This window comes from Heliangelus exortis, chromosome 23 (assembly GCF_036169615.1).
Source record: "Heliangelus exortis chromosome 23, bHelExo1.hap1, whole genome shotgun sequence".
NCBI classification, from domain to species: domain Eukaryota; kingdom Metazoa; phylum Chordata; class Aves; order Apodiformes; family Trochilidae; genus Heliangelus; species Heliangelus exortis.
In genome coordinates, this window is record NC_092444.1 from 4,503,207 (window position 1) to 4,524,583 (window position 21,377).

Consider the following 21,377-nt stretch of genomic DNA (forward strand, 5'->3'; position numbering starts at 1 on the left):
TGGGATTTGATCCCAACCTTCCAGTTCCTTCCAGAGCTCCCTTAGGTGGATTAGGGAGACTCCAGTTGGGATGAGTTGTTTGTTGGGAAGCAGATTTCTGGTGGGCTTGCTGATTTTGGCAGCCAAGTGGTTTTGTTATCTGGGGCCCTTGGAGCAGGATCTGATCCCCAGGAGGAGGGGGATTGCAGGAAGGGGGTGTTGGAGGAGCAGGAAGGTGGTGTGGGAACCTTTGGGGTTTTTTTTTTTTCCTTGGGAATGAGATTGTCCAACCTGGAGCTTCCCCAGGAGGTTTAGGAGAGCTGTGAGGGGGAGGGCAAAGGAAAGGGGGAGCAGTTGGGTTGCTGGGATCCATCAGGGATCCTCCCTGGAACTGGTCCCAGTTCCCTTGGGTGCTTCCCAGTTCCCTTGGGTGCTTCCCAGTTCCCAGTTCCCTTGGGTGCCCCCTTTTCCTGAGTCAAGAGGGGTGGGAAATATCCACCCTTTGCTTTTCCCTGGACACAGTGGGCTCCTCCTTGTCTTCTTCTTGCAGAGGGAATCCACGGAGAGCCCTGGGGGTGTTTGATGAGGAGTTCTCCTTCTCCAAGACCAACTTCCAGGGGTTTCTCTTTGGGTTGGGGTCTCCCAGCAGGGTTTTCCCAGGGGACAACTTGTGTCTTGGTGACTTCCTCTGACTCGAGTGCTCTGGAATGTTGAGTTGGTGGAGTGGCTCAGGAGCTGAGCTGGGAGGGCAGGAGAATTCCTGACCTTGGCTGAGTTGTCCAAGTCACGTGTGGCTTCCCAGAAATTTTCAGGAGCTCAGTGCCTGGTAGGAGGAAGTCAAAAAGCACCTTCTGGGAGCTCAGGAGAGGGGGGGCAGCTTTGTTCCTGCCATGATTCCCCTCCCCAGGCCCAGCAGCACCAGCTCTGCATTGCTCCTTGGCAAAGCTTGGGAGCATCCCCCTCCTCCCAGCCTGTTCCTGGCCTGGAAAACTTTCCACAGGCAAGTGCCTGACCTTGGAACAGAGCCTCCTACACTCTTTTTTTTTTTTTTTTTCTGTTTCATATAGAGGAAAATAAACTTATTTTCCCCTTCTTGATGTTCACAGCTGCTTCACTGAGCCGCAGCGTGAGGAAGGGAAAGGAAAAAAAAAATAAAAATCAAAGCAAAGTGAAATTTGCTGGAGTTGAAAGGCAGGTCAGGCTCTGGGGTTACTCATCTCAATTGCACTTTTGTTCTAAAAATGAGAGGGAGAACATCTGCACCCTGCTGGCATCTCCTGAGCCTCGGGAGGAAGGAGCAGGAGCTGGGGGTCCCAGCACCCCTCAGGTTTGGGCGGGTGGGTGCTGGGGCTGCCTTGGCCTGGGGACCTTTGCTGCCTTCCTGGGGACAAGTGTCCCAGCCTTGCTGTGACAAGGCCAGCCCCAGGAGGTGGCTTTCCAGTCCCCCCCTTGGGATTCTCTTCCCCACTTCCAGGGAACACTGATCCTTTTCTCCTCCCAATCCTCATCCCTGCTGGGAATGCCCTGGCAGCCAGGTGGGATCTGGGCCTGGAGCATCACTTGTGCTCTTTGTGGTTTTTTGTGGGTTTTTTTCTTGTGTTTTCATTCTCCAAAGCTGCAATTCCCATTTCCCAAGGACTGCAGCACTGGAGCTGGCAGCTCTGCAGAGGTCTTGGCTGAGCAACTTCATCTTCTCCGTGTCAGCATCTTCCTCCTTTTGCTCTGATCCTGAGGAGCAGCTGCTGCTCCAGCCCTGGGGATCAGAAGGATTTTTGGGGCTGGCATTGGGAAGCTCCAGCAGCACTGCATGAGCCAGCACAAAGCTCCAGTTTGTCCCCAGATCCCCTGGATCTGATTGTTTGAGTAGAAGAGTAAAATTTTTCACTCTGAGCACAGTCAGCCATTGGACTGGGTTCCCAAGGGAAGTGATGGATTCCCCCACTTTGAAAAGTTTTAAGTCTCAGCTCAGTGTCTCATAGAAACAATAATATCAGAAGGGTTGGACCAGATGATCCTTGAGGTCTCTTCCATCCTGACATCCTGTGGGATCTGACCACCCTTGGATCCCTCCTGGCAAAATCAACACTCTTGGGCTGTCCCAGAGATGTTGCTGCTGCTGCTCTTCTTTTCTCCTGGACAAAAAACCCCAAAACCCTCTGTGTGGTGCTGCCTGAGCTCTCCTGCTTCTCCCTAGGGATAACAAATGGGAGATGGGCTCCATTCCCTCTCTCACTCCCAGATCACCCTCTCCAGGGGTCCAGAAGTGCCACCCCTTCCACAAAATGATGTGAGAGAGCTCAGAGCACATCATTTTTAATTTCATCACATTCATCATCTTCATTTAGAGCCAGGGAAGGGAAGGGAGGGAATTCTGCAGCCAGAGGCTGTCACTGCATCTGCCCCAGAGCTGCCCTTGCCTTTCATTTCTGTTTTTTTTCTTCCTCTTTTTATAAATTAAAATCCCCAAAATAACCGTGCAGCTCTGGGATATTTTTAAGCTTTTTTTTTTTCTCCCGCCCCCCCTCCCTTTTTTTCCTTTCTTCCCTTCATCTCCCAGCAGTTCCCAGCTGAGAGGGCTCCCTGTTGCCAATGGAGAAGGCTCCACGTCACTTCCTTGGCATGGGGCCCTCCCCAGCCCTCAATGCTCACTTTGTTTCCCCCCCCCCCCTTCCCTTTACTCTTCCCAGTGTCACATTACCCCTGTCCCACAGCCCTTGGGGACCCCTCAGCCTGGGTGCTCCAGCTGCATCCTCACCTTCCTCCTCTTCTTCCTCCTCCTCCTCCTCCCCCCTCCTCCTTCTCCTTCTCCTCCTCCTTCTCCTTCTCCTCCTTCTCCTCCTTCTCCTCCTCCTTCTCCTCCTTCTCCTCCTTCTCCTCCTTCTCCTCCTTCTCCTCCTTCTCCTCCTTCTCCTCCTTCTTCTCCTCCTTCTCCTCCTTCTCCTCCTTCTTCTCCTCCTTCTCCTTCTCCTTCTCCTTCTCCTTCTCCTTCTCCTTCTCCTTCTCCTTCTCCTTCTCCTTCTCCTTCTCCTTCTCCTTCTCCTTCTCCTTCTCCTTCTCCTTCTCCTTCTCCTTCTCCTTCTCCTTCTCCTTCTCCTTCTCCTTCTCCTTCTCCTTCTCCTTCTCCTTCTCCTTCTCCTTCTCCTTCTCCTTCTCCTTCTCCTTCTCCTCCTTCTCCTTCTCCTTCTCCTTCTCCTTCTCCTTCTCCTTCTCCTTCTCCTTCTCCTTCTCCTTCTCCTTCTCCTTCTCCTTCTTCTCCTTCTCCTTCTCCTTCTCCTTCTCCTTCTCCTTCTCCTTCTCCTTCTCCTTCTCCTTCTCCTTCTCCTTCTCCTTCTCCTTCTCCTTCTCCTTCTCCCTCTCCCTCTCCCTCTCCCTCTCCCTCTCCCTCTCCCTCTCCCTCTCCCTCTCCCTCTCCCTCTCCCTCTCCCTCTCCCTCTCCCTCTCCTTCTCCTTCTCTCCGCCTGGGTGCTCCAGCTGCATCCTTGCCTTCCTCCTCCTCCTCCTCCTCCTCCTCCTCCTCCTCCTTCTTCTCCTCCTCCTCCTCCTCCTCCTCCTCCTCCTCCTCCTCCTCCTCCTCCTCCTCCTCCTCCTCCTCCTCCTCCTCCTTCTTCTCCTCCTCCTCCTCCTCCTCCCTCTCTCCCTCTCTCCCTCTCTCCCTCTCTCCCTCTCTCCCTCTCTCCCTCTCTCCCCCTCTCCCCCTCTCCCCCTCTCTCCCTCTCTCCCTCTCTCCCTCTCTCCCTCTCTCCCTCTCTCCCTCTCTCCCTCTCTCCCTCTCTCCCTCTCTCTCCCTCTCTCCCTCTCTCCCTCTCTCCCTCTCTCCTTCTCCTCCCTCTCTCCCTCTCTCCTTCTCCTCCCTCCTCCTCCCTTTCCTCTGCTGTGTAGCCTTTTTTTTCCCTGGAAAATCACCTCTGTCCTTTGCATCCCACCTATCTGGCCATCTCCCCCCTCCCCAGGGCTGTGTCCTCTTCCAGCAAAGCCCCCAAGCATTTCCATGTACTCCAGTGTGTAACCAGTTAGTAGCTGGTGTGTGGCCCTGGGAGGAGGGAAGAGAAATAAAAAAGCAGGGTTAAAAGTTGTGGTTTGTGTGCTAGGAGCCCCCCCCAAGTTCCTGGTGGGACACAGACCCTGTGGCCATGGGGATGGAGGATCCATCTATAATTTCTGCATATTTCCAGAGATAAATCAGCTCTAAAAGTGCTCAGCTGTTGAGTTGTTCCTTTCCCTTTCACCAGGAGTGTTGGGAACCCCTGGTTTCATTGCTCCCCTGCTTTCCCAGTCTTCCAAAGTCATTCCCAGCCAGCTCAGGGCTGTGTCCCTGAATGGGGAAGAGCAGATCCATGGCCTGGCTCCTGGCTGAGCTCCTGAATGCTTCCAAACTGGGAAGCTGGTTTCAGGAAAATCATCTGTTGGATGAAGCATCCCCTAAGCTGAGCAGGTCCTGTGGGAGAGGATTTTCAGGGGGGATTTTGCACAAATTCAGAGTTCTGGAGCTCTCCTGTGTTTCGGTGTCTGGGATTTGGGCAGGATCCTGCTCTTTGCTGCCTCTCTGCAGGTTTGGGAGCCTGTTGGGCCATGAAAATAATGGCTCAATAATATATTAATATCTATAAATATGGGCTTAGAAGGTCAGCAACCTGGCTGCCATCCTGGGAGCTGATGCCTGATGCTGCCTGGAAAGGGCAGGATGAGGTGGATGGAACTGGGCAGGATGAGATGGATGGAATTGTCCCAGGATGAGGGGGTTTGGGGGGGGTAGGAAAGCTTTGGGTTAGCTGTCTGTTTTCTTGTTTCTAACTGGTTTTGTTCTCTCCTTTTTTTCCTCCCTCTTCCCTGCTTTCTAAAGAACATAGGAAGCTTCTTGCTGGTAAGTGGTGGTGTGTAAAAAAAACCAAAAAAACCCATTTTTTTTCCATCCACCATCAGACTCTCTGGCTTAGTCTGTGTCATTCTTCCATTCTGCTGGAGCAATAGAAACCTTCTGGGGGTGGGTACCAACCCCCCCTTTCCCACCTGCCCTTTCCTCCAAGGGCTCTATTGCTTTTTTTAGATCACAGTTTGAGGAAGCAGCTTTTTTCTGCCTCCCCCCTGCCCAGCCTGGGCTCAGATGGGTTCAGGGTGCTGCCCTTGGCCCCAGTTTGGTACCAAACTGTGATCTAAGGACATCTCTCACTTAGTGCTTGGCTCATCTCTGCTCCATCCTCAGCCTCTCACCTTCACCACCTTCCTGGGGTTTTTGGGGATGGGGAGGAATGGGGGGAGAGAAAGAACCCAGCTCAGGCTGGAGGTGAAATGGGGCAGGGTTTGGGCTGTGGACCTGAGGTTTTGGGGGGTTTTGGGGGCATTTCTTGCACCTCGACCTGCTGGCAGCAATGCTCTGCCCCCTCCCCAGCTCCAGGTGTGGGGCAAAAGCACCAGAAATACATTTTCTGGGCATTTTTCTAGCAAAAACAAGTGAATTGTGGGTGTGGGGTTGAAGCCTCCAAGGTCTCCCTCTGGTTCCCAACTTCCCAAGGTATCCCAAGGATGCCCCCCAGCTCCTGTGTTTGGGTGGCTGTGGATGCAGAGGGGTGGAAGGAAGGAAGGTGTTTGGTACCCAGCTCCTCTCTTGCCTCCCTCCTGCCTGCCCAAACCTTTGCACCCACCCACCCATGGCCCAGCTGGCTCAGGGGAAGGGGGAGAAATTTGGAAAAGGGTGGCCTTTTGGTGGTGGCAAAGCTGTCCCCTGCTTGGCCATCGAAGCTTGAGTGGAGAGGGACCCAACCACCCCTTCCCTGCACCAGCTTTGGGGCTGCTCCTCTGCCCACCTTGGGGTCACCTCGGGATCTGTGGGGTCAGTGCTGACCCCCAGGGGATATTCAGGGGGCTTTGGGGGTGATGTAGGATGGGACAGAGCAGTCTGGCTGTGTCAAACCTCTCTGAACCCAGGGAAAAATTTGGCCAGGGCTGTCTGGGGGGGCTGTGAGCTGTTTCAACCCATGGCTGCTGGGTTTCTGCCTCTCCCCATGTGTCAGCTCACACCTCGGGAGGTGAAAGCTTGGAAAACTTTTTTTATGTGTCCCCCCTGTAAAAAGGCCCTGGAGAAGGGAACAGAGGGACATCAAGGTTGTGTTTAAAGCCTCCTACTTCCAGCCTGGATGCTGGGAGAGGAGTTCTCCGAGCCAACAGCATCCTCTGCTGGCTGATGCTCCCTCAGCTTCTCCATCCTCAGCTCCAAGCAGGAGCAGAGCTGGGCAGAGGAAAGGGTGTCCCTTCCCTTCTCCCTCCTGGAGGCTTTTCCAGCTCTCCCTGCTTCCCAATCCAGGGAAGCCAAGCCCTTGGGTTTTCCCACCCCTGGGATGTGTTGGAGCTCTCTTCTTCCCACCTTTGGCTTCGCTCTCCTTGGCTGCACCTGGAATCCTCTGGGCTCAGTTCTGAAGGATCCTGAGGGGCTGGAATGTGTCCTGGGAAAGGCAGTGGAGCTGGGGAAGGGTCTGGAGCATAAATCTGTTCAACTTGGAGCAGGGGAGGGTGAGGGGAGACCTTCTGGATCTCTGCAAAGCCCTGGGAGGAGGATGGAGCCAGGGGGGTTTGGGCTCTGCTCCCAAAGAACAAGGGATGGGATGAGAGGGAGCATCCTCAAGTGGTGCCAGGGGAGGTTTAGGTTGGATATCAGGAGGAATTTCCTCCTGGGAAGGGTTGTGAGGCCCTGGCCCAGGCTGCCCAGGGCAGAGCTGGAGCCCCCATCATCCCTGGAGGGGTCTGAAATCCGTGGAAATGTGGTGCTGAGGGCCAGGGGTGGCCTGGGCAGTGAGGGGTTAATGGTTTTGCCTGATGGTCTGAAAGGGATTTTTCAACCCAAACCAGTTCCTTGAGGTGTGGGGTTCCTTGTATGGCTGGATGGTCTCTTGGGAGAGGTGCAGTGGGAGCACTTCCCTTCTCCTTTCCCGTTCTCCCTCCTCTCCCTCCTTTTTCCTTTAATTTCTACATCTTTCCTTCTATTTCCCTTCCCCCTTTTCTGCCAACTCCCCTTTTCATGTCTCTTCCTTCCCCTTTATTCTGTTAAGGTTCACAAATGAACCTTGAATGGAAGCAACCTGTTCAAATTGGGAAAAATTTCTGCAAATCTCCTCAGATCTGCCCCAGATAAGGCAGAACTGATCTAGTAAAATATATTCTCAAATATATTAAGTTCTATTAGAATGCTTTACAGCCTGGAAAAATCTATTTCAATCCAATCAAATCTCCTCAGATCCATTCAAATCTACCCAGGATCACCCAGAACCTCTTGCAGATCTGGCAGAAGCTGGTTGAAAATATCTTGATTTTTATTAGAACAGCTTTAGCTTAGAATCTGCCCCAGGGGAAGGAGCAGCCCCAGGGGCCAGCTGAATGGGGGACAATTTGGGGGTCTCCTTCCCCCATCACCCCCACTTGGGATGGGTGGGGAGGAGCTGAGGTTCTGGCTGCTCTGCTGGGGTGGTTTTTAGGAGCAGGAGGTTCCAGTTCCAGCCAGTGCTGCTTTTTGGGGGGCTTTTGTTGTACCCCCAGCCCATCCTGCTGCAGGGTGGCATTCAGGGCCTGGTGACAGCTGCTTTCTCAGTGGGAAGGCATCCAGAGTGCCAGGGATCCAGGCTAATTTTAGCTTGCTGGGAATGTGCTGTAGGTTTCTTTCATCATTTGTTTTCTGCTGTGTTGTGTTGTGGGCTTTTTTTTTGGGTTTTTTAATTTTTTTTTGTGTGTGTGTGTGGTGGTGCAGAGGAACAAGTTTCTTGTCAGCTTGTCTCCCTTTTTGGGAGAGGGTCCTGCAGCTCAGCCACTGGGTAGGGAGGCTGAAGGCTTGGAGGGGTCACTGCCCATCAGCCAGGCAAGGCTCTGGTGGAGGGAATTCCTGGAATCATGGAATGGTTTGGGGCTGGAAGGGACCTTAAAACCATCAGACCAACCCCCACCATGGGCAGGGACACCTCCCACCAGCCCAGGGGGCTCCAAGCCCCATCCAACCTTCAGCAGTGCCAGGGATGGGGCAGCCACAGCTTCTCTGGGCAACCTGGGAAGAATTTTTTCCTGATGTCTCCCCTCTTCCAGCTTCAACATCTCCCCCTCATCCCAGCTGCAGGCTGGGGGCTGGGCTGGCAGCCCGAGATGCTGGCAGTGGGATGGGGATGGTGACAACAGTGGGATGGGGATGGTGACAACAGCAGGATGGGTTTGGTGACAGCAGTGGGATGGGGATGGTGACAGCAATGGGATGGGGTTGGTGGCAGCAATGGGATGGGGATGGTGACAACAGCAGGATGGGTTTGGTGACAGCAATGGGATGGGGTTGGTGGCACAAATGGGATGGGGTTGGTGGCAGTAGTGGGATGGGGTTGGTGACAGCAGTGGGATGGGGTTGGTGGCAGCAATGGGATGGGGTTGGTGACAGCAGTGGGATGGGGATGGTGACAACAGCAGGATGGGGTTGGTGGCAGCAATGGGATGGGGTTGGTGGCAGCAATGGGATGGGGTTGGTGGCATCAGCAGGTGGCACTGTGAGCCCACCTAAGAACAAGGCTGTAGCTCCAGCCATTGCTCCCTGGGCTGGATTGCTGCACCCACCCCAATCCTGACACCCTGAGAGCATCAGGAGAAGAGGAAGGGGGTGGGGACAGTCTGGAGGGAGCTCTGTGCCACCCCCCCGAGCTGTGCCCACCCCAGGGTTGTGCCTGTGCAAACCTGGGCTTGTATTTCCCTTTTTTCCAAGGGAGGCAGAGCCCCCACCAGAGCCTTTCAGCATGGCAGGTGGGGAGGGGGAGCTTGGGCTTTGGGCAGGGGGACATCTGGGACCTCAGGGGACATCTGGGACCTCAGGGGACACCTTGCAGGGCAGAGCACCCTGGGGAGAGGGTGCCCTGGGTGCAGACGTGTGGCCCTGCTCCATCCTTGGCCATCCCCTGGAGGAGGGAACCTGCCTGGGGCTGGGAGGGGGGAATTCTTTATAGCCATGAAATGGGCAACCTCAGCTTTTTAGGAGATGCAGCCCCTTGCCCAGCACTCCCTGGCATGGCTGTGGGTGAGGAGCAGCAGGAATTAAGACCCTTTTCCACCCCCCAGCCCAGCTCCTGCTCCCCCATCTCCCAAGCTTCCCAAGCTCTTGATTTCCAAGCGGGGCTCAGCAGGAGTCAAGCTGGGCCCTGCCAAGTGTTAAATGAAATAATTAAAATCCCTGCTTGGTTCTCCCCCCACCCTCTCCCCCCCCAGCTCCTTTCTCTCTAATGCTGGTAATTACCCTGGAAATCTGCAGGAGGGGATGGGGGAATGTGCAAATCTCTTCTGCAGGCTCCATCCTCCTCTTCCTCTTCTTCTTCTTCCTCCCTCTCCCTGGTGGAAGCCATGAAATGGCTCTGGGTGCTGTCAGAAAAATCCCAATGGATTTTTCCTCACCCAAAGAGGGTGAGGGAGAAGGGATCCAGGTGGGGACTCAGCAGGAGCTGGGGGCTTCTGCAGGGTCCCCAGTTTGGGGAGGAAGAGGAGGAAGAGGAGATGGATTGGCAGCTGGCAGTCACACCCTGAAGAAAATGTGAGGTTTTGGTGGCACAAAATAGCTGGGAAGCAGAAAGAGGGAGGTGAGGGCAATGAAACTGGGGTCTCCTGGTGGTGAGATCACCTGGTAGCTCCAGGGTCCCTTGGAGGTGCTGCCAGCCCCCCCTGGCTGGGTGCAGGGATGCAGGGTTGGGTGCAGGGATGCAGGACTGGGTGCAGGGATGCAGGACTGGGTGCAGGGATGCAGGGTTGGGTGCAGGGATGCAGGACTGGGTGCCCAGCTTGTGATGCTCCCAGCACCCGTGTGCCAGAGCCTGAGATGGAGCATTTGTCTCCTTTTTGCCTTCCAAAACAAGAGGATAAAACCTCCCATCCTGCCAGGCTCAGCCCAGCCACCTGCACCTCCCAGCTTGGCCCCTTCTGCCTCTCTGCTGTCTTTTGGCAGCAGCTGTGACATCCTCCCCATGAAAAAAAAAAAAAAAAAAAAAAAAAGCCCAGAAATAAACCCATTAACAGCACCAGGCTGCTGACCACATGGAGGCCTTGATGCATTCACCACTTTTCATTTAGAAAGCTGGGGGGTGGGGGTTGAGGAGGGATGAGCTCTGAGATAATGTTTGTTTGCCTGGAGCACTGGATGAGCAGCTGGGGCTCAGGGTGCTGCTGTCCTCTGTCCCCATCTCTTTCCTTTCCTGGGTGGCTTTCTGCTTTTTGTCCCCTGCTGAGGATGGGCCATCCCCTGGATAGCTGCCAGGCTGCTTCCAGCCCTAAGGAGGAGGGGGTGATGGAGCCCCAGTTGTCCCAGTGTCACTAAGCCAGGTGAACTGGTACTGGGGACTGAGCTGTCCCCGTGTCTCAGGGATGTTTGGCCACCTCTTCCCACTTCAGACCAGCCTGGAACTGGTGGTGGGTTTGGTGCTGGGCAGGCTGGCTGATCTCTGAGCCAAGGTAACAGAGCTCAAGGTGGCTTTTGGGTGCTTTTTCACCTCGTTGGGTGTTTTCTTGCCTGGTCCTCCATGTGCTGGTGTCAGGAGTGTGAAGGAAAGAAGGAGGAGGAGGTGGGAAAAAGGTGAAGGAAAGAAGGAGGAGGTGGGAAGAAGGTAAAGGAGAAGGTGGGAGACCCCCACCTGGGATGGTGGGATACTGGGACACTGGGATGTCCAGCAGGCAGCTCTGGAGGGGGGAAACATCCAAAAATGACCCCCCCTATGGATGAACCAGGCAAGAACCTTGGTGCAAATGGTTCTTCTGATTCTAAAGCCTTGTCTGAAAGGCTCAACCAGGGGCAAAGGTGCAAATGTTTTGTCTTTCCCAAGGGGGGGAGGTGATGAGTTGGGTCTGGCCATGCTGGAGCTGGAAGCTGCTTCCTCCAGGACACAAAGGCTGTTCAGATCTGAGGCTGTGCTGCCCCTCCAAGTGGCCCCCAAATGGCTGGAGGGGAGCAGGGAAGAAAGGCAGGACTGTGAGCTGGCTGATTTGCATGTGTAAATATGCACACAGGAGGATGCAAATATCCTTGCTTCCCCTCTGGGCATTTTTTTTCTTGCTTGCTTTCTTTATTCCAGGCTGAGCTTTTGGCCTTAGCCCATGTGTGCTGGGATTGCCAGAGGATGGGGGCTCTGAAGATGTCCCCAGGGGGGTGTGGAGCAGGCCAGGAGGTGACAAAGATGCTCCTGGGCCAGCACCCTGGGGGTGGCATCAGCCAGGGGTTTGGTACCCGTGTCCCAGGGCCAAGCTTGGGATGGGGCTGCTGAGATGGGTGTCCAGGAGGGGCTGCTTGGGACAGGTTTTTTGGCCAAGTGTTTCCCTGCTGGGCTCTCAGGGGCTCTTTGTGGGTCACCCATCTGCCTCAGTGATGGGGTGAGGTGCCACAGGGCACCCTGCTGATGGGACCTCTCCTCTGGCAGGGTGCTCAGGATTAGTCCCTTCCTCAGAGTGAGCTAGGATCCCATTCTGTGAGTCCCCAGGGAGAGAAGGGAGTGCTGCAGGTTTGGAGAGGAGCAATGGCTAGGATGTGGCTTGGAATTTATTTTTTTTTCCCTTCTCCATTTTTCTTTTTCTTTCTCTTCCTCTTGGGAAGTTCTGCTCCCAGCCCCTGGCTCCAGCAGGGAGGAGCAGCATGGATTTGTGGTGTTGGCTTTAGGGCAGCTTGTCCCAAATCCCCCAGGAGCCCCTGCAATGCCTGGCACAGGGCCTGAGATGCCCTGAGCTGGACCACCCAGTGTCCTCTGCATCTCCCTGCTGGAGGGCAGGGTGGGGGGTGCAGTCTCAGTGTTTGTGTCCCTGGGGCTCCAGGTGAATTGCCAAGGAGGAAGGAGCAGGATGGGAGGAGCAGGATGGGGATGGGAAGGGGTTATTCTCCCATCCCATGGGTTTTTCTCCCCATCTGGAGTTGGGTTTTTTTGAGGAGTGGGTGGTGGGAATGTCCAGCCAGCTGGGCACCTCCCCAGGGGTCCCTTCTGCAGCTCCTGGGGACAGAGGAGGCCACAAGAATCCATGGCTTGGAGGATAAAGCAACTTCTGATCCTGCAGCCAGCCCAGGGGGGTGTTCAGGTGGCTCTGTAACCTCTTCCTCCTCAAGGAGGAAGGTTTTGTTCCTAAAAACAAACAGAGGGGGGGTTGTTGATAGTCTGCAGAGCTGCTTTCTTCCTCCTCCTCCTTGCTGAGGACCATGATGGTGCCTTAGAAACAAGGTGTCAGGTTTGGATGTCTGGGAGCATGGGCAGGGAGCAGCTTGCTGGGAGCTGTTTCTTCTGCCAGGAATTAGGTGGGGGGGGTCTCAGGGCAGTGCTGGGGAAAGCCCTGGGCTTGGTGGCCCTGGGCTTGGTGGCCCTGGGCTTGTCCTGTGGGCAAGCAGTGCCCTTGGGAATGCTGGTGCTGTACCGAGAGCTGCCCTGCTCTTCGCTCTGCCCCTTCATTCCCCAAATCTGGCTCTTGGCTCCTGACCTCCCTCTGGCTTGCAGCCCAGCTCTCCTCTTAGCAACTTTCCTCACTAGCCCCAGGCAAGTGGTGCCCAGAGGCTTCTGGCTTCCCAGGGGGAGAAGTGCTCAGGTAGGCAAGGAAAGCAGCAGCACAGCTTCAGCTCTGTCCCTGCACCCCCTTTTTCCCCTCTCCCTGCTCTCCTGCCCCTGGTCTCACCTCCAGCTGGGTTCCTGCAGCCCCAGCCTGGGCCTGGGCCCATGGGTGGTTTTTAATTTTCGTTTTTTTTTTTTTTTTTTTTTTTTTTTTGGGGGTGCAGACTTAAGACTAGGATAAACCCCCTGGAAAACAGTAACCAGGGGCTGCTCCTTGCCTGCCTTTCCTGCCATCCCTGGGGGGCTCAGCCCTCCCACCCCATCCCCCGGAGCAGGCGTGATGGTTTGTTGGGGTTTTTTTCCGCCTCTTAGCATCTCGAGTGGGCGAATGAGGAGGTGGGGGTGGTCACTCCCCCTCACCCCCCCCCCATCACCCAGGTCCTGGGGGAGCAGCCGGGGGCAACGCGACCCCATCGCCTCCTCCTGCTCTTTGTCTGCGCCGCCGCCCCTTTCCCATCGCCCCCTCCCCTTTCCCATCGCCCCCTCCCCTTTCCCATCGCCCCCTCCCCTTTCCCTTCACCCCCTCCTCTTTCTCATCGCCCCCTCCCCTTTCCCTTCTCCCCCTCCCCTTCCCTTTCGCCTCCCCCTTTTGTTGCCAGCCCGGGAGGGGCTCCGGGTCCCCCCTCCCCACATTACGGGGGGGGGTCGAGCCGAGGTGGGGGGGGGACGGGGACGTGGAGCCCCGCTGGCAACGGAGGGAGGGGAAGGAGAAAGGGAAGGGGAGGGGGACACAGACACACACACGGAGCCCCCCGAACCCCCCCGGGGCAAAGGGGGCGGGCGGGGAATTTCGGGGGCGTGGGGCGGGCGCTCCCAGCGCGGGGCTGGGGCTGGGGCTGGGGCTGCTTCGTTCTCTGCTCTCTTCGTTGTTTGATGCTCCTCGACCCTTTCCCCGCCAGCTTCGGGCACCGGGATTAGGTCTGCAAACCCCCCCCCCCTCCCCCGGTTCCCCAAAACCTCCTGCGCTCCCTCTCCATGCCGAGGAGCTGGAACCTCTCCGGGAAGGACTGGAATGTCCCAGCCGTGTAAGGAAAGGCTCCGGCCGCCGCCCCGGCGGTGGGCAGCTTTGCTTGCCGTCCGCTTTTTGCTTTTGGGGAGGGGGAAAAAGAACCCCCCCTCCCCCGTCCTGCTCGCCGGGGGGTTGGAGGAGGAGAAGAGAGCGGGGAGGATCGAGCAGCCCCGGAGGAAAACGGAGCCGTGCGGGGATGGCTGCGGAGCGGCTGTGAAAGGAGGAGGCTCGGCGGGGAAGGGGCAGCACCCCTCGGTTTGGGGGAACTGAGCAGCTCCCCCCCCCCCTAAATCCAAACCCCGGACTATTTCTGCCTGCCCAGGAGGGTCGGAGGGTGCTGAGTGTGGAAGTGTCTGCCCCGGAGAAGCGTGGACATCGTTGGGGGGGGGAGCTCAGCATCCCTGGAGGAGGAAGCAGGTGAAGAGGCAGCCGGAGTGGTGAGGTCTCTGCCATCCCCACCGAGGGGACACGGACATCGCTGCCAGCCCCAGGGGGGGGTGGGGGTCTCATGTGGACACCCCTCACCCTGTCCCAGCCGTTCCTTGGGGATTCGGTGTGCCTGGGTGCAGCCCTCACCCATCCCACCCCGGGAGGTGTTTGCTGGCTCCATCGCAGGGGGTTTGGCTGCAGAACTTGAGCTCGCCGTGGTTTTTGCCCGGGGTTGTTGAGTTTGGGGTTTTTTCTGCCAACGAGCGTGGATTTGACACCTCCCGGATTGGGAGAGGGATTGCTGAGCACGGGGGCTGGGCTGGAGCTGGCTGGGACCCGACCTTTAAGCTGAGATGGCAGATGTGGGTACAAACTCCTGAAGGTGTCCCCAGCCTCCTTTTCCTTCCTGCGAGCAGAAGATGGGAACCTCTGGAAAAACTTAAAAGTCTCGGTGGCTGCCGAAAACGAGGAAAAAGGACGCGGGGTGGGGGGGGAGGGGGGAGGGAGAGGGATCCATGTGAGCTTTGTGGTTCCTCTGCCTTGGATGGGTCAGGAGTGGGTCGAGCTTTGGGCCGGAGCATGACAGCTTGTCAGTACCCCATGGCTCCGGGGGCTTTGGAACGGGACCGGCTGTACCAGCACAAGGTCTCCTTGGTGGTGAGATATTTCATGATCCCTTGCAACATCTGCCTCATCCTCCTGGCCACCTCCACGCTGGGATTTGCTGTGCTCCTCTTCCTCAACAACTGTAGGTGTCCTGGGCACATGGGAGGGAGAGGTTTGGGAGGGGGGATTAGGTCAGTGTTGGGCATGGGGGGGGTTTCATCCTGTACCTTGTGTGGTCATCACTCACCTGCTTCTGGCTGAGAAGCTCAGGAGGAGCCCCCCCAAAAAATATTTTATCCCCCAAGCTGCTGCTCGAGGTCTGAGCATGGGTGATGCTCCTGGGGGTGGGGGGGTTGCTTGTGGTTGGTCTGTTTGGGAGGGTGGGAGGTGAGGAACAAAAAATGGGTTCTGGGAGTCCTGCCCTGGCCTGGGGCTTCTGCCTCTCCCTTGTTCCAAGCCAAGTGCAGAACCCTTGGGGTCCTGGCACTGCATGTGGTGGGGGGAGATGTGCTGTCTCCCAGGATCCCTGCTCTCTGTGCACTCTCTTGCTCTGAAGAAGAAGAAGCTGGAGGTGTTTTCTGTTCCTTGACCCCTGGTGTGGGCACATCCACCCATTGCCAGCTGCTCTGGGCACCCTGCTCTGTTGCCTCTCCCTTCCATGGGTGTCACCCTCCCAGTGTTTGGGCTCCATCCTGCAGTGATGTCTGGGACCTCCTTGGTGCTGCCCAGCACCCTCTGTGAGGGAAACCTTTAGAGGGCAGGTGAATCCCCCAAACCTCTCTTTGGGATGCACTCAGCTTCCCCCTGGCTGTGTGGGGACAAAAAGAAATCTGTGTAAAACACAGGAGTGTTTTTTAAAAAAAGCACTGGGGGGAGCAGGGCAGGAGTGGTGTGGCCACTGCCACAGCCTTGGCTCTGCTGCCTTGCTCGTGTCACTTAATATTGAGCAGAACACAGTTTGACTTTGGTTTTTAGGGTTTTTGCCACTCGGGAGGGCTGTGGAACCAGCTGCAGGGGTGGGACTGAAGAGATTTCATCAGGGGTTTTACCCAAAGGCAGTGGCTGGCTGGGCCACTTTGTTCAGCCTGGAGAAGAAAAGGTTCTGGGGAGACCTTAGAGCACCTTCCAGTGCCTGAAGGGGCTCCAGGAAAGCTGGGGAGGGACTTGGGACAAGGGCCTGGAATGACAGGAGAAGAGAAAATAATTTTAAGTTGAAAGAAGGGAGTTATAATTTAAGATATTAGGATGGTGCTGAGCCCCAGGGTGCCCCCAGAAGCTGTGGCTGCCCCATCCCTGGCAGTGCTGAAGGTTGGATGGGGCTTGGAACACCCTGAGCTGGTGGGAGGTGTCTGGGATGGGACTGGATGGGTTTTATGATCCCTTCCATCCCAAACCATTTGCTGGTTCTGTTGCTCTGGGTCAGGTCCGTGGGAGTTTTCCCCCTCTGCTGCCCCAGGCCACCCCTTTCTCCCACCTTTTCCAGTGCCCAGGTGGGTGCAGGGGAGTGGGAGGTGATGTCCCCTGCCATTTGCATCCCAGCCCTGGTGAAATGGCACAGGATGGGCTGAGCCAACCCCCCAGCTGCCAGGATTCCAAGCCAGATCTGCTCCATCAAGAGCAGAGAGAGAGCTGGGGGTTCCTGGCTCCTCTTCCTCCTGCTCCCTCCAGGACCTCCTGGGGGTTCCCTGGGACTTGGTGCCTGCTGAAGGAATGAAATGCTGGCCCAAAAGCTGCTGGGGAGCAGTGAGCAGAGGTTTAAAGGGGGCAAAAAGAGAGGAAAAGGGAACTGCTGATAGCCCCGTGTTGTTTTTTTTTTTATTTTGCAGATAAACCCAACAGTTATTTCACCCAGACACCACCAACACCTCGAGATGGTGAGTACCCCCTGGCTTGCTGCTGCTTCTCAGCCTGCACTTGAGAGCTTGAGTGGTTTGGAGTCCCTTGTGCTTCCCTGTGGCTGAGGATGGAGCAGCATCTCCTGACCCAGTGATCTATTTTGTGGCTGAGTGGCTGCTCCGTGCCAGGAGCAGCAACTGCAGCATCCCCAGGGATGCAGGGGAACATCCTTGTCCCTGGGGATGGCCCTCCAGGGGCAAAAGGGAGGGCAGAGTGCCTGTGCCTGCTTGTTCCCTGCAAGTCTTTGCTCTGCAAAGGGTTTTCCAGGGGTGGTGGAGGTGAGGAAGGGCTGGAAAGGGAGCTGGGATCTTCTCTGGGGCTTGCAGAGCTTTGGTGGTTCAGCTGCTGAGGTTGGAGAAGGGAGGGGACTGGAAAAAAGGACTTATCCTGCAAAGCACTGCTTGTTGAATCCAGTGGCTGCTGTGTGTTTGTTCCTTGAGTGTTTTCCTGGATTTTGGGAAAAGGAGGGATGGAGCAGGAGGAGGTGAGGAGGGGCTTTCTGCTCTGCAAGCACAGAACAAAAGGAAAAGCCAAGGGTGTGTGTTCTGTGGCAGAGCTGCAGGTGAGGGAAGAACCATGATGGGCTTGGAGCATGAGGAAACAGCCAAACCCAATCTTCTGCCTCCCTTGGTCCCTTTGTTTTGGGTTTTTTGGGGTTTTTTTTGGGATGTAGTTTCAGAACAGCTCAGGAGATGGGGTGGGGGAGATGTGAGGTTCAGCTCATGGGACCTGAAGCTTGAGGCTGCATCTTGCCATGGCCTGGGCAGCATTTAAGCTCTCCAGGGAGCAGTGTGGATATGTGGTGTTTCCTGGGATCCTCTTGGTCTTACTGGGAAGGGACTGGAGTGGGTTGTGCTGGCTGGTGGCAGCAGGAGGTTAAATGGGCACAGAGCAAGCAGGAATCTCTGGATAATGTGGAGCTAAGGGATGGGTGGGTTTTGGGGAGTTGCTGAGATGCTGTTGATCATTCCTTGAATGGTTCAATCCAGTCCTGGATCAGTCACTATAACTATAACTATTTATAGTGCTAACACTATAAATGGTACAAAAAAAAGGCTGGTGGGGCTTGAGCTCCAGCTTGCAAAAGGTTTCAGCCTCAGCAGCATCAGGAACCTGCTGGGAGTTGGTGTTGAGCTGCACATCAGTTCTGGGGGGGCTGTAAGGCAGCTCCTTTCCCATCCTTGCTTGGATCCTACAGGTTTTTGCTTCTGGGCTCCCCAACAATTCCTTCCCCACCTCCAGATGATGACCTTGCCTGGCATGATGCTTTTCCTGATCCTCTTCCAGAGTCAGTGGGTCCTTCCCTGGCAAAGCAGGGGGGTTAGCACCTGGGTTTCCTATTTTCTCTCACCTAAGGACTGATTGCCCCTCACCTGGGGCTTTCCTGGGCACCTCCCACCTTTTCTCTGAGCTTCCAAAAGCTTTCTGCTATAGGAACCTTGGGTTTTGAGGCTGTGCTGTTATCAGCAGTGGCTTTCCAAGCTGTTGGATGCAGGCAGGCAAGCACATGCTCAGATAATGTCATCACAGGAGCTTTGTTTTCTCTGAAAATCAGGCTTAAAATGCTCTGCTTTGCTGGCAGGCTGCTCAGTCACCTTCCCCAGCCTCCCAAGTTTCACGTGCATAGATAAGAACCCAGCAGAGAACAGCAGCCAATTAATAACATGTTTGTTTCTTTTCTTTCTTTCCTTCTCTGATGGGGGTGGGGATGGAGGCGGGGGAGAAACGGATGCAAGATAAAATGTGATTAATCTATAATTGGACCAGAGAAGACATCTAAAGCAAAAATAAAAAGGAACGTAGGTGGAACTCCTAGCTCAGGGCTCCAAAATATTAGCAGCCCAGCCCAGGCAGATGACAGACTCCAAAAAAGATCTCTGGTCCCCACAGGAGATGGAAAACTCCCACCCTTGGTGGGATGCCAAGTGAGGTCTCTCCTTTTCCAAGCCCAAGCTGGTTCAGATGCTTTGTGATGGTTTTGGGAAGCAGCTCTGAGTATGGAGAAATTCCCACCTAGGGCAGAGGGGGTGATCCCTACTGGATGGGAAGGATTGGCAGGATTATTCATGGCCTGGGATGGCTTGGAGAGGTGGCTCTGCTCCTATGGATAATCCATGGGGGCTGTGTCTCAGCAGAGGGGTGAGACAGCATCCAGCCCAGCAGGGTCACTGTGTTGCTTCTTTTCCAGCTGAGCTCTTAGGGAATTGTTGCTTTTTTATCTTCTGGGCCAGATCCTCACCTCCTACAGCTCTGCACAGCCCCCATGGATCATCCAGAGGACCAGATCCACATCTCCAAGCTATCCCAGGCCATGACCACTGCCAGTGCTTCCCATTCAGTGGGGATCACCCCACTGGTGAGCCATGAGCCAACACCACCAGTGCCAGCTGAAGATCTGCAACTTGGGATTCCTATCTGGAAACCCCACTTCTGGAAGCTCTGCTGGGTCTTTTCCCCTTCCAAAGAGTGGTGCCAAAGCTAGGCAGAAATCCTCATCAGACCTCATTTATTTCTCTGTGGCTTCCTACACTCTGGGGACATCTTTTTCTGCAGAGCCCCAGCCCTGCATTGACAGAAGGTGCCAAAGCCACCACCTCTCCCTTGGTGCTGGAGGTGAAAGGCTCTGCAGGGTGTTCCTCTCTCCCTTTGCTTCCAATCCCAATTTCTACCTTAAAAAAAAAACCAAAAAAAACCCCACCTCTTCAGCCACAGATTGATTTATAGAGTGGGCTCTGCTTCCTTTGGAAACAAGGCCATCAATGCTGGTAACTCCCTGCTTTCTCCCAAATCTCCCACTCCCCTGGGCTTCCTGCAGCTGCCCTGGGGAGGTGTGGGGTGGGTTTTTAAGCTCTACAGAGTCCCAAGAGCTGTCTGGTTTAAATGTAGTCTCTCAGCTAGGGGAAAGGCAGCAGCTTTCACTCTCCTGGCTGCTTTTCCTTTCTCCTCAGTGGTGAGCAGGAGCTGGGGAGTGCCTTGCGTGGGGAGCTCAGCTGCAGCCCCCCAGGGCAGGAGGGCTCTGGAGGAGGGGAAGGTTTGGCAGGTGTGGGGAAAAGGGGGGGGCAGGCAGGGTGGGCTGTGCTTTCCTGCCTCCCCTGGGGTGAAAGAAAGAGTGGGAGAGGATTTGAAGGGGTTACCTCCTCCCTTTGCCTTGTTCTTGCAGCCTGGGGGGTGTTGGCAGCATCGTGGAGGGGTGGGCAGGAGGCAGGGAGCTGCTGCTCCTCTTTGCTCTGGGAAATGGGATGCCAGGCTGGCCAGAGCTGCTGGAATGGATCCAAAAAAATTAAGAGGCACTGGTTTTAGGGTCCTGGTTAGCACGGAGGGCAGGGATAATGTCCCTGCCTGCTGGGTCCCAGCCCGTTCCTGGCAGCTTTGCAGATGTGGTGCTGGCAGGAGGCAGCTGTGGGTCCCCTCTCTGCTGTGTTTGGAACCATCCCAGAGGGCTGGACACCCTTTTGGTGAGCCTGGATAGAGTGCTGCTTGCTGCTGGGGATGATGCTCGGCTGCCCTGGGAAGAGAGCCATGAAAATACAACTGAAAATAAAAGGCAAGCTCTTCAGTTTTGTTCCCTTTGTGCCTGGCAGCCCTGGAACACCCTCCTGGCTTGGGCTGCTGAGCCCAGCCTGGCTCTTTTTTGACACAAGGCAATCTCAGGCTTGGATGCTGCCAAATGAACTCAGAGTGCATGAACTCAGGCTTCATGGCAGGGCTGGGCTCAGTTGAGCAGGAGGTGTTGCAGACCCATCTTTTTTTTTTTTTCCCAATATGCCCACAGGTCTTTCCTGACCACCCTTACACTCTCTTCCTTTTACACTTCCTTTACACCTTTCCCAGCCCCACTCAGAGAATCCCAGACTGGTTTGAGTCAAAGGGACCTTAAAGATCATCAACCAACCCCCACCATGGGCAGGGACACCTCCCACCAGCCCAGGGTGCTCCAAGCCCCATCCAACCTCCAACACCCCCAGGGATGGGGCAGCCACAGCTTCTCTGGACAACCTGGGGCTCAGCACCCTCCCAGGGAAGAATTTCCTCTTGGAGCTGACTTGCAGGAGTGGGCAAAGGGCTGAGCCACTCCAGCAATGATTTTTCTCTCTCTGTGGCCTCAGGCTGTGGTGTCTTCCCCTCTCCTCTCCCCAGCTGCTGATGGATGGCAGGGCTGACATCAGGCCATGCTGGTGCTCCTTGCAGGGACACTGTGCCTGCTGTCACCTCTCCTTTCCATGGCAAGAAGGACAAGGGGGGTGGGGAAGCAAGGAGGGAGCAGCAGAGCGTGGTACTGAGCCTTTGTCACACATCAGGGAACAGAGGAGAAGAAGAAATCCCTCCCTGAGCAAGGGGAAATCTTTACACCAGGCTTCTCCCTGGTAATTCCATAGTCCTTGCTCCTCCTGGCTCTGAGCTCCTGCACTGGGTGCTTGCACCCAACACCTCGAGCGTGGGGCTGGGCCTGGGGTGCTCCAGGTTTGCCCCAGGATCCTGGGAATACCCTGGCTCCAGGATGGAGCTGGCTCAGGGGGTTGAACTCACTGAAATCTTTGGTTTTCCCTTCCTTTTCCTTTTTTTCTTGCTGAAATTCCTCCCCTATGGCAGGGTTTGGGGTCTGCTTGTGGAGCTTCATCCCACAGCCCAGGGATGGTTTTCCCATCTGGGATCCACACCCTGAGCTCCACAGCAAAGGGGGTTCCAGCAGCTTGGGATTGCTCTGGAGAGGGAGGAGAGGTGCTCAACAGAGCTCTTTAGAAGCTGAGCAGGAGATAAGGCAGCAGCAGTTATTAGACATCACTTCTGATCTCTGGAGAGCATTTTCTTCTCCATTTACAGTGAGGTTTGTGCTTTCTCCTGGGGATCAATTTCTGCACTTTCATGTTTTGTAGTTCAAGTGTTAA

General features: G+C 55.6%; 1 protein-coding gene across 3 annotated transcripts in view; it reads left to right on the forward strand.

Moving 5' to 3' along the window:
* AGRN (agrin) overlaps positions 1–21,377 on the forward strand; it is a 121,933-nt gene that overhangs the window by 40,793 nt on the left and 59,763 nt on the right. For 2 of the 3 annotated variants that reach the window (XM_071767321.1, XM_071767322.1), the window contains exon 3: positions 16,422–16,469. In XM_071767321.1, the coding sequence (XP_071623422.1) occupies positions 16,422–16,469 (48 nt within the window). Of the gene's footprint in view, positions 1–4,819; positions 4,841–16,421; positions 16,470–21,377 lie in introns of all 3 variants that reach the window. The other variant, XM_071767320.1, reaches the window with a different exon arrangement.